This window comes from Sinocyclocheilus anshuiensis, unplaced genomic scaffold, assembly GCF_001515605.1.
Source record: "Sinocyclocheilus anshuiensis isolate Anshui unplaced genomic scaffold, SAMN03320099.WGS_v1.1 scaffold923, whole genome shotgun sequence".
Classification (NCBI taxonomy): Eukaryota; Metazoa; Chordata; class Actinopteri; order Cypriniformes; family Cyprinidae; genus Sinocyclocheilus; species Sinocyclocheilus anshuiensis.
Window position 1 is genome coordinate 882,206 of NW_015544138.1, and position 19,693 is coordinate 901,898.

Consider the following 19,693-nt stretch of genomic DNA (forward strand, 5'->3'; position numbering starts at 1 on the left):
ATATATATATATATATATACCGGAAGAACCTTTGTTCATAACTTTGCCAGAACGTTTCCCGTTACCTGGTAACTCATTTTAAAATCTTGTATAACTTGTTGAAGTTGGTTATTACTATTTTTGATGGATGACTCTCCGCGCCGCTCGGTGGCGGCAAAGCCTGTGGTGTGCGTGATGACGTCATGCGGCGGAAGCGGAACCGCGTGTTCTCTTTTCCGCCCGTGTTCGCAGCGCAGCGGCACATGTGCGAGTGAGATCATAATAATTGATCAAAATGCGCATCGAGAAGTGTTATTTCTGCTCGGCTCCGGTTTATCCGGGACACGGAATGATGTTTGTGCGCAACGACTGTAAGGTAAGGACTCGACCGGCGGCGTGATGTCAGTCTGCCGTTTAAACCCCTGCTTTGAACATTAGCATTGCATGTTTATTAATAATGAGTGAAATGGAGCTGTTTTTGAATGAGTCCCATATTCGTGTGTGTCCTTTTTACTTCGAATAGTAACGTTACCATAGTAAGTGTCGACAGAAACGTGGGGATTCCACGACGCATATAACGTGACTTTAGCCTGTTTCTTTTACATGTTAAAAAGCTATATAATACTAGCAAAGTGCATATAAAAACATGGTATTACTCTGTGTGTGTGTGTGTGTGTGTGTGTTTTATTCCAATTGATAGAGGGAAAAAAGAAAATGACAATTTGTTTAAAAAAAATGGTTAGAAATAAAAATACACACACACACACAAATATATCTCAAAGTGTGTACATATAATTTAATAAAAACCATGTTACATGTAAAAAACAAACAAATAACCAAAAAAATAAACAACATAAAATCAATATAAAATCTAAATAAATGTTAAAATAATGGTATTACCATGCTATATTCCTAAAGAAGTATGGTAAAATCATCTTAGGTGCGAAATATGTGTTATATATATGGTATCATCATCATATGTCCAAAAAAATAAAACATGTTAGTAGTATTATGGTAGTTTTGTCATATTCTCAGTTTGTGTGGGCATATATCAGTGTGAATCCTGACAGGTGTGTGTGTGTGTGTTTTGAAGGTTTTCAGGTTCTGCCGGTCCAAATGCCACAAAAACTTCAAGAAGAAGCGAAACCCAAGAAAGACCAGATGGACCAAAGCGTTCAGGAAGTCAGCGGGCAAAGAGCTGACGCTGGTGAGAGACGCGAGCCACACACACTGATTCAGCTGTTCATTCATCAAATAAAATACTGCTTGTGTTTGTCAGGATAACTCGCTGGAGTTTGAGAAGCGCAGAAATATTCCTGTCAAATACAACAGAGAGCTCTGGAGCAAGACCAGTGAGTATACACACACTCACGCACACTCACTCTCTCTCTCACACACACACTCACTCACTCACTCTCTCTCTCTCTCTCACACACTCTCTCTCTCTCACTCTCTCACACACTCTCACTCTCACTCTCACTCTCACTCACTCACTCTCGCACGCACTCACTCACTCGCACACGCACTCGCACGCACTCACTCACTCACGCACTCACTCACTCGCACACGCACTCGCACTCACTCACTCGCACTCGCACGCACTCGCGCGCACTCGCGCGCACTCGCACACACTCAAACGCACTCACGCGCACTCTCTCTCACGCACACACTCACTCTCTCTCTCTCACGCACACACTCACTCTCTCTCTCACACGCACACACTCACTCTCTCTCTCGCGCACACACTCACTCTCTCTCTCGCGCACACACACTCACTCTCTCTCTCTCGCACACACACTCACTCTCTCTCTCACACACACACATGCTCACTCACTCTCACACGCACTCGCTCACTCACTCTCACACGCACTCGCTCACTCACTCTCACACGCACACACACACACGCACTCACTCACTCTCACACGCACTCACTCACTCTCACACGCACACACTCACTCTCACACGCACTCACTCACTCTCACACGCACTCACTCACTCTCACACGCACACACTCACTCTCACACGCACACTCACTCTCACACGCACTCACTCACACACACTCTCACTCACTCACTCACTCACTCACTCACTCACTAATGTGAGGTGAGTTGATTGCGCTGACTCTGACTGCTGTGTTTGTGTTGAACAGTGGAGGCCATGAAGAAGGTTGAAGCCATCAAAAACAAACGGCAGGCGCGCTTCATCATGAACAGGTGACTTCTGCTTTCTTCTGTAATTTAAGACTCATTTAATTGATTGTACTTTCTCCTCGTTACCTCACCGTGACTCAACGGGTCAAAGTTCAGCCGGCTGTTTCATGCATGTGATCGGTCCATGTGTTATTTTAGCATCATTCAGATACTGTTATAGTTCTTATTAATAGTCCGAGTTAGTTTTTTTTTTTAAGGTTTTCTGTTTTCCTTTTAATTCTAGTTAAAGGTTTTGTAATTTTTGTGCGTTTTTTAAGTAACAATTTTTTAACTGTTAGAGTTTAAACTTTTTTTTTTTCATAAATATTTTTCATTTTTATTTGTATATTTTATATTTGTGTGTTTGCATTTCAAAAATTGTGTAGTTTTTGGTCATTTATTCGTTTTTTTTTTGTAAATATATATGTGTTTAATGTAAATGAGAGATGTTGCCTTGGCAACTAGTTGAATAAAAAACTTTTTTGAATTAAGATAAGTACTTTTAATATTTTAAGTTGAAATTATTATTTTTTTTAAATTATCTTATTTTTTGTCAAATTTTCCATTTGAATTTTAACTTAATGACAAAACACAAAAATAAATACAAAAAATCTTAATTCGTTGGTTTTTTTTAAATGTCCATATAATTTTTATTATCGTTTTCATTTTTATTTGTAGTTTTAGTGCATTAAACTGAATGAAAATGAGAAATGTTGCCTTGGTAACTAGCTGAAATAGATTTGTGTTTTTGTTTTTTTGTGTATTTTACTTCATTAAAGTTTAAGAAAGAAAAATATTTTTATGTAGTTTTTTAATTCGTTTTTATTTTTCTGTTTTAATTTTAATTCGTTAAGGTGTCTGTTCGTTTTTGTCATTTATTTGTTTTTATGTCTGTAGTTTTTATTTCGCTACATCAAATAAAAAAACATATATTAGGGTTTTTAAAAAATATTTAGAATCTATGTATTTTATTTTCATTTTAATTCTACTAAAAGTTTTATTTATTTCTTTTAGTTACAGTGCCCATCATTTACATGAACATTTCCGTATTTCCTCAGGTTGAAGAGTGGCAAAGAGCTGGAGAAGGCGGCAGCTATCAGTGAAGTCAAGAAGAACATTCACCTCATCAGAGCTCCACACGCAGGTAAACCTCGCTGCTCAGATGTAACGTCACCCAAACCCGTCCCAGATTCCGTTCTCACGTCTGATGTCTCTCTTCAGGTCAAGCCAAACAGCTGGAGGACAAGATGGTCCAGAAGCTGGCAGAGGACGTGGAGATGGACGAGTGACGCGAAGAAAACGCTGCTCATTTGGACTTTCACAATGTTTCTGCTTTCAAATGTTGAGAACATGTGGCCACTCCTGATCTGCATAAACATGAATATTGATCCGTGTCGACTGGACAGAGTCAGCAGTTTCTCCAGGATTAATCCACTTTAAAACTTCCTTCCTGTCGCTCTAGCGGCTGAATATTATTTTGGGTATATTAAGTGTTGTGATAACTATCCATCCACCTCATTATGTACATGACCTTTATGGACTTTGAGCAAAATACAATCCTAATAAAAAAACGTTTGTGATCATTTTGAAAATGTGATATTTTTCATGTTTCTAAAGGCATAGCTGCCAGCAATATGCAGATATGCTTTGAAATGTGAAAAATATCCATAATTTTGTCTTAAAACATTAAATGATATCAAATAAAAACATTAACCAAAAAAGTAAATATAGTGCTTGTTTTATTACATGCGTTGTTTTAAGTTGTAGTTTTTAGTTTTGTTAATATTTTAATACACGTTTTACAACATTTTTAACTTAAATTGCATGCATTACTTTAAAATACATATTCAATTTTAGTTACCAAATTAGATTTTTTTTTTGTAAATTTAGCATTTTGTTGACAAGATAAAACGTATAAAGTACATGCATAAATTTAACAAAAAATATACATATTAAAAAAATTATATTATGCATTTATACAGTTTTAGTAACATAGTCCAAAACAAATGCAACTGTAATTCACAAAATAACTAAAATACAAATAAGACAATCACACGTTATAAAATGGTTCTTATTTAATGGTTCCAGTTAATGAATGCATAATGTCAGTATGTAGAAATGAAATGAAATTGAGTTGTATATATTCTGACACCTGAGGGGAAGCAAAACTGGCTCTGAAAACCAAAACCTGATTTTAGACTAAAACGGAAATTAAAACGAAACATGTGACACAAGAAAATCTTAAAACTGTTTTGTTTTTTTTGCCATAATTTACAGACGGCTTTGTCAGTGAACTCAAAGTAATGTAAACATTGCACTAGAAAACGCATATTCAATACTTTGAGATCCTCAGTAAAAAGAAATATTAGGTGAAATCGATATGAACCGTTATGGATGGCTGCGTTATTCGTGTGCATAAAAAACAAAATGTTTTCATTGTAAGGCACTATACAGTATATATACATACAAACCAAAAATTATCCAGACACCTTCAACATTATATCACAGTTTATTCACTACAGTTTAGAAAATGCTAATAAAATATGAGAAGCACTCAGAGTTAAACCGTGTCAGAACAAACTCATCTTGATAATGTCAGATAACTTTGATGGAAAGGTATGGAATGAATAGCTGTCAAATTTAAGCACACGATTAGATAAAACCAATTTAGCTCAACTAAACTCACTAGTATAATGATATCAGGTGTCTGAATAATGTTTGGTTTGACCGTACATATAAAATATTTCTGAATCCTTCAGTTCAGTGCAACTTGATTCCTTTAAACACACACAGGAGCAGTATTTGTTTCCCCGGAGCTGCAGCTGTGCCGGCGTCACGGGGTGATCGTGTGCTTCTTCACGAGCTCCTGGCTGGGTCTCCAGACTCTGTAGAGCTCCTGCAGCATCCGGACGTCTTCGGAGGCGTCGTGAGCGCCGTACGACTCCTGCAGAAAGCGCTGGACCAGGAACTGCTGCGAGTATCTGGGCAGCTGGAACATCTCCCTGCTCAGCGGCAGCGTGTCGACGCATCCGGACACCACGCCCGCAAACTCCTCCAGCAGGTCAAACTGGGCCAGCACGCGGGTCAGGACGGGCCAGTCGAAGCGCCTGCTGTTGTGTCCCACCAGAAAGGGCCTGCGGAAGGTCTTGAGGAAGCAGATGAAGTCGCTCAGAGCCCGTCTGTGAGGGACGGTGGGCACGGGACGGTGTCTGAAGAGCAGATGGGGGCCGTCTACAGTCAGACTCGTGACTCGAGACGCCCCGTCTGTCATCGAGCAGCGCGGCAGCAGATACACGTTAAACACCCGGTCCCCGCTGACGGCCGACAGCTGCACGATATCACACGCAGACGTGTCTGAGCGGAGACAAGAACACATCTACTGTATTTACTGTGCATGAGGTTTATACTTAGAGTTGGGGTTTTTTGGTGACCATATTTTTAAATATATATACAATATTTTACTGTAGAATTACGTGCATTGTGTTTTTAAAAAAATATATATTTTTTTTACTTATAGTATCCACTATCCAATGAATTTTTGAATGCAGCATTTAATTAAACAATATTTTGCATATTAAAATACAGTTAACAATTTAAGTTCTTTAATGTAGAATTTTGGTGACTTTTTAGGAAATAAGATATTTATAGTAGAGGGGGTGGGGGGGGGGGACAAAAGAATTTCTGAGTGATTAGTTAACACCTTTAATAATCATTCGTTTATGATGAAGTATTAATTTAGGCATTAGTACACGATTATTGTAAAGTGTTACCTATAAGTGAAAAGTATTATTTTTAGAAACACACTGCATGCAATTCTTCAGTAAAATATTGTTAAAAAGCCTTTTTGAACAAAAAAACTAATCAAAAAACGATATTATAAAAATATTTAAAAACACAATGTAATTTTACACTAAAATATTGAAATATTGTAAGTTTTGTTTTAATATATATATATACTGTATATATATGCAATACATATTTTTGTGTAAACTTACATCCATTGTGTTATTACTTCTTTTTTTTATTTAAGCATTTTGGTGACATTCATATCATAGTTATTTTTTACATATTTTACTGCATAAAAGCGTCTGATAAATGACTAAATAAATAAATAAAAATAATTACATGCATTTTTTTAACCATAACATCTTTCACTTATAGTTAATCAACAACATTATTAATGTAGCATTTTGGTGACTATATTTTTTATACTTAGCCTTTTTTAAAACAATACTTTAGTGTAGAATTACACACATTGTGTTTTTAAACGAAGTACTGACATTATAATATATAACGCGTTTTCACTTTCATCATAACTAAAATATATATTTATAAAAATATGAATTAATAATATAAATGATAAAGCAATTCATTGAAAGTTATCAATTGATACATAATTAATAATAGATGTAGCATGGGCATAGTACATTAAATTAAATGTAATAATAATAATAATTAATTAAATAAATAAATAATAATAATTTAATTTAAATTTAATAATAGATGTAGCATGGGCATATTACATTATATAGATGGATCTCTCTGCTCATTATAAAAATCATTAAATATCTATATGTAATATATGTTAATCTAATAAAGTGTAGAGGGGAGTTGCGTTACTCAGTCCGGTGGTCTCCAGGTCAAAAAACACCGGCGTCGCTTCGTCATCACGTATCATGACGTTGACGTTGACGTTACCTGTTCAAAACACAACAACAACAACAACCTCACTAAACAACCCGCAGAGTTCACTCGATAACGCCACACCTAATACTACACACAGGTCTGAGTGTGTGACGCTTTACGACGCGGACGTCGCGAGTTTGAGTCACTATAGTTAGCGAAACAACACCCACAACAGGCTTCTAGCCGCTCAACATAAAGAGCGAACGCGTGAACTCACCGCTCGAGATCCACCGGAAGAGCCACGGGAAGACTCGCGCGATCGGCCTCATCACACACATGATCAGATCGATCAGGGAGCGCTTCAGGTGATTTCCAGCGGATTTGTCGCGTTCAGTGTCTCTCATGCTGGCGTCAGATCGCTTTCGTTTCTCCTCCGCGCCCTACGTTCGCTTTTATCCCGAAGGCCGATGATGAGTCAGTCAGCAAATAACAGCACACGCCTCTTACAAAACAATCACCATGGCAACTAAACTGTCATCGCGCAGTCGTTTCTTAACCCTTACAGTGCCGGTGAATAACTTTTGAAATCTCAATGTCGTTAACATTTAAAAAAAAAACTACAATTACGAGATTAAAGGTTAATATTTTGAGAATAAAATCGAAATTATGAGAATAAAGTCAAAATGTTTTGAGAATAGTGTCAAAATTACGAGAATTAAATCATAGCACAGTCATTATCCATAAAATGGATACTTTTTTTTTTAAAGGGGTCATATGATGCGATTTCAAGTTTTCCTTTCTCTTTGGAGTGTTACAAGCTGTTCGTGAATAGATAAGATCCCTGAAATTGCAAAGACTGAAGTCACAAAACCAAAGAGATATTCTTTATCAAAGTTTAGACTCTGCCACGCCCTCGTTCTAACACGCCCCCACATATCTACGTCACTATGTGGAAATATTTACATAATGCCGCCCAAATGTTCACGCAAAGAAAGAAGGCGTGGTTTCAGTAACCGCAGTTAGTGTTGAAGCAGCATGTCAGGGAGACGCTGTGTGTTTCTAGGCGAAAGCAAAAGCACTTTATTTGGCCTTCCGAAAGTAGATGCATTTAGGAATCTTTAAGATCACTTACAACAGAACAGCAATGCATTTTATGGATGACCGTTTCGTGAACCTAGGAGAGGAGGTAATTCTGACTTTGCTATGACAATCTGGCGCTTCTGAATCAGCTACTGTTTTGTTACTAGTTTAAGTATTTGCTATTGACTGCTCAAATGCGGAGTTTTGCGCAGCGCAGAGTAACGCGTCGTGTGTGTGTGTGTGAGGGGAACAGGGTCACATCACAGGATGTCAACACCATCTTCCAATTTCTGAGGAAATTATTTGAAATATTTAGATAATTTTATTCTCCTGAAGCAGGTTCCATTAGCATCTAGCATCAACAGAAACAAATAAAATGGCTACTACATGAACTCCATTGGTTTTGTGAAAGAAATGCCAAATTTGTCAACACCGTCAGATGTCACCACCATAAGATTTTGTGTTCCAGTGATATATCAAAATACTTAAATGTGACTCTTGAATAAAAGCTTTATAAACAATAACACACTCACTGTTTGTTTTAATACAGTAATTGACTGATTCAATGTATTTGATAGTTAAAATGACTACAAATTCAGGTTTTCGTCACCACCGTCAGTTCTGTCACCTCCGTCAGTTGAATATTTATATATGATAATATTTCATTATGATATTTTATATTTGTTGTGGAATTGTCGGTCACATGTGAAAGTGTAATCTGTCTGCTAACACGAGAATGTGTTTTGAAATGTTAAAAACATCTTGAATGCTGTTAAAGCTGAAATTATATTACACAGTCCAAGGTAAAAAAGCACATTTTGTTAAAAAAGAGAAAAGTTGGGAGGTTGTATCAAAGCATAGCTCAGTAGCTTAAACCATATAAGATACATAAATGTAGTTTCATTTGTCTGAGTACAAGGTTTTATTTTTTCAATTTTGCACCCTGTTTTGTCCCACTTCTCAAGAATGACCGAGCAATTAAAGTTCAACTTTATTCTCGAAACATTTCGCCTTTATTCTCGTAATTTCGACTTTATTCTCATATTTTGACTTATTTATTGTAATTTCAACTTCATTCTCAAAATATTTTGACTATTCTCAAAACATTACGACTTTATTCTCATAATTTCGACTTTATTCTCAGAATGTTTTGACTTTATTCTCAAAACATTACGACTTTATTCTCATAATTTCGACTTTATTCTCAAAATGTTTTGACTTTATTCTCAAAACATTACGACTTTATTCTCATAATTTCGACTTTATTCTCAAAATGTTTTGACTTTATTCTCGAAATATTTTGACTTTATTCTCGAAATATTTTGACTTTATTCTCAAGATATTTTGATTTTATTCTCAAGATATTTTGATTTTATTCTCAAAATATTTTGACTTTATTCTCAAAACATTACGACTTTATTCTCATAATTTCGACTTTATTCTCAAAATGTTTTGACTTTATTCTCGAAATATTTTGACTTTATTCTCAAGATATTTTGACTTTATTCTCAAAATATTTTGACTTTATTCTCAAAATATTTTGACTTTATTCTCAAAACATTACGACTTTATTCTCAAAACATGACTTTATTCTCATAATTTCGACTTTATTCTCAAAATGTTTTGACTTTATTCTCGAAATATTGACTTTATTCTCAAAACATTACTTTATTCTCAATATTTTGACTTTATTCTCAAGATATTTTGATTTTATTTTCAAAATATTTTGACTTAATTCTTGTAATTTCAACTTTATTCTCAAAACATTACAGCTTAATTCTCATAATTTCGACTTTGTTCTCAAAATATTTTAACTTTACTCTCAAAATATTTTGACTTCATTCTCAAAACATTACAACTTTATTCTAATAATTTCGACTTTATTCTTGTAATTTTAGATGTTTTTATTTTTAACGTGGCACTAAAATGCCGTCATAGATATTCGTGCCTAAAAACTTTTTTGTACATTTTTTAATCTGTTTTTTGAGTAATCATGATTTCTGAATTTAAAAGATTTAATTAAATTCCATTCATTCCAATACTGTAATTCTCAGTTTATATAGAAAGCATAGGTTTCCGCCCTCTAGGGTTGGGCGATACCTCTTATTTTATTTTCGATCCGATACCGATATTTTCAAGCCGATACCGATACCTCTAAACTAAACTGATCTTTTAAATAATTAAAAGAATATAATCAGTAATTATACTCACTTAATATTCGATTTTAAAGCCATGTTTTTTAACATTTCATAGGCCTTTTTTTTGTTTACACTGTCAGAAATAAAATATGCTATAATTGTATTTAGCCCTTTACTGGGGCAGTAACCTCAAAGGTGCAACTATACCCCTAAAAGTGAGCATATTAGTACCATACAAGTATGCATGCTTTAAGGGTAGATAAGTTACAAAAGTGCACCTTTGAGGGTACCTCATGAAAAATAAACACAGTGTTACATAAGTGCTAAAATGTATTATTATTATTATTATTACCATGGTAAACTGTGGTTACTGCAAATACTGTGGTAAACTGTGGTTACTGCAATAAAACCATGGTTAATTTTTTGTAAAAGGCTGCCAGGCTGTAGGCAGTGAAACTTTAGCATATTTTTTTCTGACAGATTTATTAACAGCAATTACAGAACATACAAAAGTTTGGGGTCAGTAATCTTTTGTAATATTTTCTTTAAGTCTCATGCTCACCAAGGCTGCAACTTATTTGAAAAAAAAAACTAAACAAAAAAAAAAACAGTAAAAGCAGCACTATTGTGAAATATAACAATTAAAAATAACTATTTTCTATTTTAATATATTTTAAAATGTAATTTAAATACAGTATGTGGAAAATAATGTTTTTTGAACCTTAAACCGCATAAACACATTGCATTACACCAAATACACCAAATAATGTTCTTGTTAGCAGCATCTAATGACCCCTTTAAGGATCGATCCGCCCATCCCTACCGCCCTCCCTTTCTCTCTCTTGACAGACTACGGAAAACATTAGCAGGTTTATTTTCTTCTTCTTTTTTAATAAGACAATGATTATGTAATTTTTTTTTTTACATCCTTACATTTACACATAAAAGAAATATTACACAAATTGCACCGTTTACAACTGCGCTCACAAGAGCACAAACACAAACTCCGAAAGCACAAATCTGTTTGTAGAGACTGTCAGTCCATCAAAACACACAGAGCAGGATCATTCAACGTAAAATAATCGTCATATGCAAGATATTACATCCCTTGTTTTTAAAAACACAACAGTCTTATGCCGAAAAACATCCTCTACACAAGCGTGTGCGTACACGCTTTAATCGACGCAGGATCACGTGTCTTTGCGTTCTGAAGAGCGTGCTTAAAGCTCATTAGCATAACGGTCAGTTTGTTTTGTTTTTTCTCTTTCAGGGCAACTCACATGGAGCGACAGTTTGAAGAGAATGAAGGTAATGTTAACATGTTTATTGCTAGCTACCTAAATCCGGTTTAACAAGTTAAACAACTGACAGCAACTCATCCGATTATTGAAGCCCATTTCCACCATGTAAGAAGTCTTAATTATTACATAGTTAGACATAATTATGACTTTAAAAGTCAAAATGATCATAAACCACGTCGAAATTATGACATAAAAAGGCATAGTTATGAGATAAGTTGAAATTATTACATTAAAAGTCCAAATTTACATACTAAGTCAATTATGAGATTTAAAAAAATTGATATAAATCCTTTTTTGCCTTTATATCTCAATTTTGACTTGTTATAATTCCAATTTAGTATGTCATTGTCAGCTTTTAAAGTCAGTTTCGACTTATTATCAATTTCAACTTTTAAAGCCACAAGTTCAACTTTTATCTCATAATTATGACTTAGTACAGTATGTCATAACTTCATTTTCAAAGTCATAATTTTGAACTTTTGTCGATTTCAACTTTTAAAATCATGATTATGACTTGGTACGTCATAATTGCGACTCAATTTTGGTTTTTATAATTATGACTTAGTACAGTATGTCACAATTTCAACTTTTTTTTGTCAATTTCAACGTTTAAAGTCATAATTACAACTTAGTATGTCATAATTATGACAAGTAAATTTCAGCTTTTCAATCTGACTCACTAAAGCATGTTATTAAAATTGTTTTTTTTGGCCTCCATAACCCAATGAGTTATGAAGCCACAGTAAAACGGTGCAGTGACATTTACTCTTGCATCCAAATCCAATCCAGTCATCCCAATAGCAATCCAGTAGGAATGGATAACACACCTTTTTCACACAAAACTCTGTTGAAATTTGTGACCACACCTTAATACATGTTAAATATGTTAGGGACTGCATTCGGGGTTTGCGCTTTTGCACAGAGTATGTTTCCGGCTTCAGACGTGTTCTGAAATACAGTAGCTGTAAAAGAGAAACTTTGACAATAGTGTGGCATGCTACAGTGATTACATTCACTTATGCAGGACGCAACAAACAACCGTTTCCTTCTTACCGCCTGTTTTTGAGCATTAGTGGACTTAAAGTTCAGGACAGTACCCAAGCATACTTATCAGAACATAAAACATAGCTTAATGTCTCTTGTGATATTGCACCATGGTGATGGTTTCTTGCAATAGGCTATGACTGATATAGACATAGATATAGATCTGTAACAGCACATCGAAAAGAGTAAACAGCTTCTGGAGACACATTCCCTGCACATAAACAGCAATGTTGACTGCGTAAACGTACTATATAGTTAAGCTTTGAGCTTTTTGCCGTTACGTGTCCTTGATTTTCTATGAATTTTACTGCCGTAAATTTGCATGTTAATATACTAATGACAGTTTAAAGGGTAAAAATCCACAGCAGAGGATGTTTGTGATAAATTAGCCCTAAATTAAATTAAGTTTTTAAACAGAAAGGATGTTATGGCCAACTAAGCATGTGACTGCAGATGGCACAATGGAACACCAAACATATTCATATACTTGAAATTCACAATAAAATATCAGCATGTGTAACACACAATATACTTTAAAAAAGCAATTTACCAAAAAAACTAAATATATTTTCAAGTCCTGATTCGGTTGCACATAACACTGATGAGAAAAAAAAGGATGGCGAGTAAAACTACATCAAATAATCATGAGACAAACAAACACATCTAACTTTTCATCCCTTATCATCCTTTTGCTTTTTCATCTGAATGGAAAACGTGTTCCTGGAACCAAAAAACGTGGGTTAAAGCTCATGCCCGGGTCAGATTTCACTCCACAATCAAACCGATTTTGCATAAAGAAAACCAAGATTGTTTGCATTATGCAAAAATGGGATGAAAATACCTAAATCATGTGCGTTTTTGTCAGACCCATAAGAAACAACATACAGACACCAGATTCATACGCTCTCGTTTTCAATCTGCGACACAAAAAGACGTTATTTTCACATGGTTCAACCAGCAGCACAGGTATTTCAGCTATTTACACGATTCGTTCGACCCTTATCCATAATATAATATTATTTTACATATTTAGCACTTTATCAAAGGTTTTAATCATAGAGTGAAAACAATATGGTAGCAATACGGCATGCAGTCAGTTGAAGTCTCTTGACTTCTCATTGGCTCAGTTCTGTAAACATGAAAATGGACATTGCGCGTTGATTAAAAATCGCTCTTTCCCTGTTCAGCTATTCTTGTTGTGAAAACAGACCGGTCCAGCAGGTCCGTTACAGTCAGTAGGTCGTTCACGAGCATCGTTTTTAGCACCTTCCTTACATTTTGTTCACTGGAAGGGAGAGCAATTGAAGGCTGATTTCCAAGCGTTTTCTCTTTCACTTCAAATGTTATTCGGACGTCCATTGGTGTTTCTGCTTTACCGGCTCCGGCTAATGTTGGACGCCATCGTCGTCACACCATAAATTCATTACTCCCATACAGCACCAAAGGCTGAGAAGAACTGAAGTCATGCTCTCTTCTCCGGCTGCCGCCGCTGCCGCCTTCTCCCGGCTCGCGGGGCTTTGGCGGGCAGCTTCGGTTCCCTCTGGGCCGGGGATGGGTTTTCTCGGAGCTGGAGGCACATCGGGTGGTCAGGGAAGCCTGTGCGGAGCCCTCCTGGTCGGGGAGAATGTGCAAGTCCCCGGGAGAGGCGGCCGAAAATAGCGGCCCGGAAGAGGACGAGCGAAAGCGATAGTGAGGCGTGGACGACACGGAGTCCACCGAGTCCAGAGATTCAGGCTGACGGCGTAAACCGCGTCTGCTTTTGGACTCGGACTTCCTCCAGCGTGTCGCCGATGACGCGCCGGGGCTTTTTTCTGCAAAGGAGACATTTGACACTTCAAATCATGTGCAATGTTGTTCCAAACCCGTGAGACTTTTGGAAACACAAATGTGACCCTGGACCACAAAACCAGTCATAAGAGTCAATTTTTTTAAATGCATTTATGCATGAAAGCTGAATAAATGAGCTTTCCATTGATGTATGGTTTGTTAGGATAGGACAATATTTGGCTGAGATACAACTATTTGAAAATCTGGAATCTGAGGGTGCAAAAAAATCTAAATATTGAGAAAATCATCTTTAAAGTTGTTCAAATGAAGTTCTGAGCAATGCATATTACTAATCAAAAATTAAGTTTTGATATATTTACGGTAGAACATTTACAAAATATCTTCATGGAACATGATCTTTACTTAATATCCTAATGATTTTTGGCATAAAAGAAAAATCTATAATTTTGACCCATACAATGTATTTTTGGCTATTGCTACAAATATACTCCAGCGACTTAAGACTGCTTTCGTGCTCCAGGGTCACAAATAAAGATATTTTTAATGAAACCTGAGAGGCTTCTGTCCCTCCATTGAAAGTCCAGGTAACCAAAACTCAGAGGATCCAAAAAGTTCATAAAGGCATAATTTAAATGAATGCATATGGATCGAGCAGTTTAATGCAAATCTTGTGAAGCGATACAATCACTTTCAGTTAGGGGTGGAACGGTTCAACGTACGGTTCGGTTCGTATCACGGTTTTAGAGTCACGTTTTCAGTACGGTTCGGTATGTGCTATGTTTAGGGGAAAACTATACTGTCAAATTAAAATAAAGAAAATAATAATAATCTACCTAACTACAAGCAACAGCACAAATATATACAATAGAATAAATATACAAATAAATAAACAGTGATTTTCAGTTGTTGTTTTTCTTTAAGGTAGGTCTAACATTAGTTTTCAGGTACAGAAATTTAATTAAGTAATAAAATGTAAAACAGCATTGCATATTCGACTGTATAAATGAAAGATTCATCTTTATTAAAGTTACAAAAGCTATTCAATCAAGAGCAGTGAGTGATTTCTTTGTTGTTTCTGTTTGATTAATATTAAGAAAGTGCTGTCACTTTAAGACACTGTAAGTACGTTCAGCCGGCTATGTCTGCTATATAGGATACTTACCAAGACGGGCATTTTGACATAATTCTTGTGTGAATTTGTCCATTCAAACACAATACTTCAGAGAGAGCTTAATATCTGCGCGCTTCGAATGAGCGCACGCACAAATCTTCTCACTCGCGTCCTCTGGCTCTTAAATGTTTAAACTGGCAAAGCTTACATGAGTTTAGTGTAAACACATATCAACGTGTGCTGTTCAGGTCTCACCTGTGCATGCGCGCTATGGAATAAATGCTCATATTCCAGCATACGGCATTCGCATTGAACAAGAGTGAATGGTTTGTCCACGTTTTTTTTTCCTCGCTGTTGTTGTAATGTACTGGGAAGCCAAAATGCGCATCCATCAACAGAAACAGCCGAACCCTGTTTGTTTTACGTGTTATTTATAGCAAACCATGTTACAGATGCGTTGTCAGATTGAAGTTGAACCGCGGTCCTAGCATGTGTGGAGAACTGTACAGTTAGATTTTTTCCGCAAACCGTTCCACCCCTACTTTCAGTAGACAAACTCCATAAAACAGTTTTTAAAGTTGTGAAAATTACATGATGTAGGACTTTTATACAATGTGTGCCATTGTAAAGACTAGGGTATCGTTTGAATTTTATCGATTCCTAATTCCGATTCCAATAAGATAAAAAAATCCATTAAACAACTTTTAAGTCAAATATTTAGATGTCAAACATATTTAATCTGTTTTATGTCTATGGCTTTATCAAAAAAATACCACAGAAAAAAACAACTAGACTAATATAAATTTCAAACATTAAATTGTTAAAGACAAGTAAACAAATTAATTAGCAATAGCATAAATAAATAAAACTGAACAAATGTCAGGTACAGAAATTGAAATCAAAAGTTTAAAAACACTGTATAGTTTTCTTTTCATAAATAAAATATTGATTAATCCTCATTAAATTTACGAAAGATATTCAGTCAGCTAATGATTTTCTTTTGTTCTTTGATTAACATTAATGATGGGCAGCACGTTTATTAGACACTGTCTCTTTAACACCGAACACACACAGATCTAAAAATACTGTTATACATGCGTTTTCTGTTTACGTTCACTTAAGACAAAAAAACAGCTGTGTGCCTGGAACAACCTTTGTGGAAATGCACGGAACAGTTCGAGAACGGACTCGGGTCGGGAACCTGCATCGGGACCACTGTTCTCTGTGCTCGCGCTTCAGATGTGTGCGCTGCACGCAAACAGTGTGCAAGTTCTTTCCCTTCCTGCACTTAAACAGTTTAAAATCACATTAAAATGCGAACACGGGAATCGTTGAGCGGAATCGAAATGCACGTCTTAGCGAATACCCGATTATTGGAAATTTGGAACCGGTTCTAAAATGGAACCGGTTCTCGATACCCAACCCTAGTAAAGACTGTAAGTTTATACCTCACATCCTCGTTTTCATCCTAAATTCAATATGGTGTCTACATAAATAAGGTCTGTAAAGTGATCGAATGTCTTCACAAGAGTTGTTTTAAATCACTTTATTCATATGGATTCGTTTTAAACATATGGATTAATTTGACTATGTCTTAATTAGGGCTGAACGATTTTGGAAAATAATCTGCGATTTTTTTTTTACCAATATTGCGATTGCGATTTAATATGCAATTAGTTATTAAAGCTCTTTATGTTCTGTATTATTCAACAAAGTCAAGCTATATCATTGTATAGTATGACCAACACACTATTAGATAGATTAAACATAAATGTTCTTTTCTGCAGGCCAGGCCTATATGTTACAATGAAATTAGGTGATGCATGAATTTATATGAATGACATTTTTATTTAATGACTATAATCACAGTAGTATATTGACTGATTTGTTGAACTTCCAACCTTGTAAGCATGTAATAATTATGTTTAAATAAGCCTGGTGTAAACATTAATATGAAAGTCAGTAACAAATCACACAAACTAAAGTAGATTGCAGAAATATAAAAAGAAAATCTGTTGCTTTACCACACTACTTTAGGTAATTCAAAGTCACTGTAATAAACTATGTAAACATGTGCACTGCACTTTTTAAACACTGTCTGTTCACTTTAGACCAGTGGTTCTCAAACTTTTTGGGTTGCGCCCCCCCTTTAAATCTATAAAAAAATCCATAGACCATAGACTGTATAGGGCGCGACACGACAAAACCCGACATTAAACTGATGCCGTGTTCTATTTATGACGTACTGACACAAAGTTAAAATGATTTGCACCGGTCGCTTTGTCGCGTCCAGTAGAGCTGTTGCGGCGCAGCGCAACAATTGTAGCGACTGGTATAGACACGGTGAGTGAAGCCGAGAGCAAGACATGCCTCTTCATTTGGATCTTTTAAGTTTTGGTTACCTGGGCTTTCAATGGAAGAAAAGTGATCAAATCTCTTCACAACAGCTGTTTTAAATCACTTGATTCATATAGATTAATTTTACGATGCCTTTACGACCTTTTTGAATCTTCTAATTTTAGTTACTTGGACTTTAAATGAAGGAAAAGTGACTGAATCTCGTCACGAGACTTGTTTTAAGCCACGTGATTCATATGGATTTATTTTACGGCCCCTTTGTGACCTTTTTGGATCTTTTAAGTTTTGGTTACCTGAGCGTTCGATGGAGGAACAGAAACCTCTCAGGTTTTGCTGAAAATGACTTAATTTGAAGACTAGCCAAAGTCTTATGGGTTTTGGACCGACATGAAGGCGAGTAAATGATGATAAAATTTTTGGGTGAACTATCCCTTTAAAACTACTTCTTGCAAACAAATTAGCATCGTTACCCCATTGATCGGACGCGGCACCCTCCGACTCCATGAGGTTTTCCGAGCTGTCTGCCGTTCCGATAGACGCTTCCGACTCCAGCATCTCGTCATCGGACGCTCTGGGATCCAAAGCCAGCATCTCATAGGTCAGTTCTTCCCTAAAGTGAAGCGATAACGACAGTAAGACGTCTAGACAATAAATGTGACCCTGGAGCACAAAACCAGTCATAAGGGTCAATTTTTTTAAATTGAGATTTATGCATCATCTGAATAAATAAGCTTTCCATTGATGTATGGTTTGTTAGGATAGGACAATATTTGGCTGAGATACAACTATTTGAAAATCTGGAATCTGAGGGTGCAAAAAAATCTAAATATTGAGAAAATCATCTTTAAAGTTGTTCAAATGAAGTTCTTAGCAATGCATATTACTAATCAAAAATTAAGTTTTGATATATTTACGGTAGGAAATTTACAAAATATCTTAATGGAACATGATCTTTATTTAATATCCTAATGATTTTTGGCATAAAAGAAAAAACAATAATTTTGACCCATACAATGTATTGTTGGCTATTGCTACAAATATACCCCAGCGACTTAACACTGCTTTTGTGCTCCAGGGTCACATATGATAATCATGACACAAAAAGTGTATACTAACTTCTCTTTCTGCAGGTTTTCTATCTGCTGAGTCAAAACGTTCTCCTCCTGCTGCATGGCTGCTTGCTGCTGCTCACTCAGCCCAGGCTCCGCCCCCTCCTCGCCTGGCTCCTCCCTCTCGGCCCGAGGGCTTAAGGGCGGCGAGGGCGTGTGGCGGCCGCTTTTGCGTAAACGCGCCTTACCCTGGAGAAAACAGCAGACATAAGAAACGAGTATTCAGTGAACACATACAAGTTTGGAATAATTAAGATTTTTTTAAATATTAAAAAAAAAAAAGTCTGTTTATGCTGATCAAGGCTGCATTTAGTTGATTACAATACAGTAAAAACATTAATATATTACTACAATATTATTGTTGTATTTTTAATCAAATAAATGCATTAAAAGAAAGAGACCTTTTCAAAAACACAAAAAAAAAAACAATTATTCCAAACGTTTGACCGGTAGTGTATAGAAAACAGGATATGAAGCTCTAGGGTAGCTGTTTTTAAAAACAAATAATAATAATAAATTCAAATGGATGAAATATCAAGTTTTCAGATATTAAAAGATTGAGTTTACAATTCGCAGAAACTAAAGCTTACGTATCTAAGTGGAAAGCATTGAAGGTAATTTGGAATAACTATTTAAATGTAAGGAAATTGTTATTTATATGTAATCATTAAACATTACAATAGTAATAACAATAAACATTACACATGAAACATTATAATAAAATTACAGATTAGGCCTAAATTAAGCCATCAATGTATCATTAACAAAAATAGACATTAATTATACAAAAAAACAAAAAAAACAACAAAAAAAAAAAATTTCTGACGGACTGATATGACATAAAGACTGTTAACCATACATTTGTAAATTCTCTAACACGCATATTTTGGTTACAGTGTTCATTTAAAAGCCTCTGGTGTGTAAAAATAGTAAATACCATTATGTCCTCCTGTTTTTTACAGTAATAAAA

At 35.6% G+C, this 19,693-nt stretch overlaps 3 protein-coding genes across 5 annotated transcripts in view; 1 reads left to right on the forward strand and 2 right to left on the reverse strand.

Moving 5' to 3' along the window:
* The window catches only part of rsl24d1 (ribosomal L24 domain containing 1), a 5,281-nt gene extending 1,426 nt beyond the window's left edge, over window positions 1-3,855 (forward strand). Inside the window, exons 1-6 of one of the 2 annotated variants that reach the window (XM_016494745.1) lie at window positions 187-355; window positions 1,073-1,186; window positions 1,259-1,331; window positions 2,129-2,192; window positions 3,227-3,312; window positions 3,390-3,850. In XM_016494745.1, coding sequence (XP_016350231.1) covers window positions 275-355; window positions 1,073-1,186; window positions 1,259-1,331; window positions 2,129-2,192; window positions 3,227-3,312; window positions 3,390-3,457 — 486 coding nt within the window. In that variant the 5' untranslated portion in view covers window positions 187-274 and the 3' untranslated portion in view covers window positions 3,458-3,850. Of the gene's footprint in view, window positions 1-186; window positions 356-1,072; window positions 1,187-1,258; window positions 1,332-2,128; window positions 2,193-3,226; window positions 3,313-3,389 lie in introns of those variants that run through there. The other variant, XM_016494746.1, reaches the window with a different exon arrangement.
* A 797-nt stretch (window positions 3,856-4,652) lies between these two features.
* On the reverse strand, window positions 4,653-7,337 carry plex9.1 (PML-like exon 9.1). Of its 2 annotated transcripts, none has more exons than XM_016494747.1 (3): window positions 7,072-7,337; window positions 6,789-6,866; window positions 4,653-5,522 (listed from the first exon to the last, which is right to left on the reverse strand). In XM_016494747.1, exons 1-3 carry the CDS (start codon window positions 7,196-7,198, stop codon window positions 5,002-5,004), a joined length of 726 nt encoding a protein of 241 aa, XP_016350233.1. In that variant the 5' UTR covers window positions 7,199-7,337; the 3' UTR covers window positions 4,653-5,001. The 2 variants fall into 2 exon arrangements, with proteins under 2 accessions (XP_016350233.1, XP_016350234.1); XM_016494748.1 differs by having other exon boundaries at window positions 6,789-6,858; window positions 7,070-7,337.
* A 4,561-nt stretch (window positions 7,338-11,898) lies between these two features.
* Window positions 11,899-19,693, reverse strand: part of myo9ab (myosin IXAb) — a 133,205-nt gene continuing 125,410 nt past the window's right edge. Inside the window, exons 42-44 of the mRNA XM_016494739.1 lie at window positions 18,731-18,912; window positions 18,085-18,224; window positions 11,899-14,168 (exon numbers count right to left, since the gene is read on the reverse strand). Coding sequence (XP_016350225.1) covers window positions 13,765-14,168; window positions 18,085-18,224; window positions 18,731-18,912 — 726 coding nt within the window. The 3' untranslated portion in view covers window positions 11,899-13,764. The remainder of the gene's footprint in view (window positions 14,169-18,084; window positions 18,225-18,730; window positions 18,913-19,693) is intronic.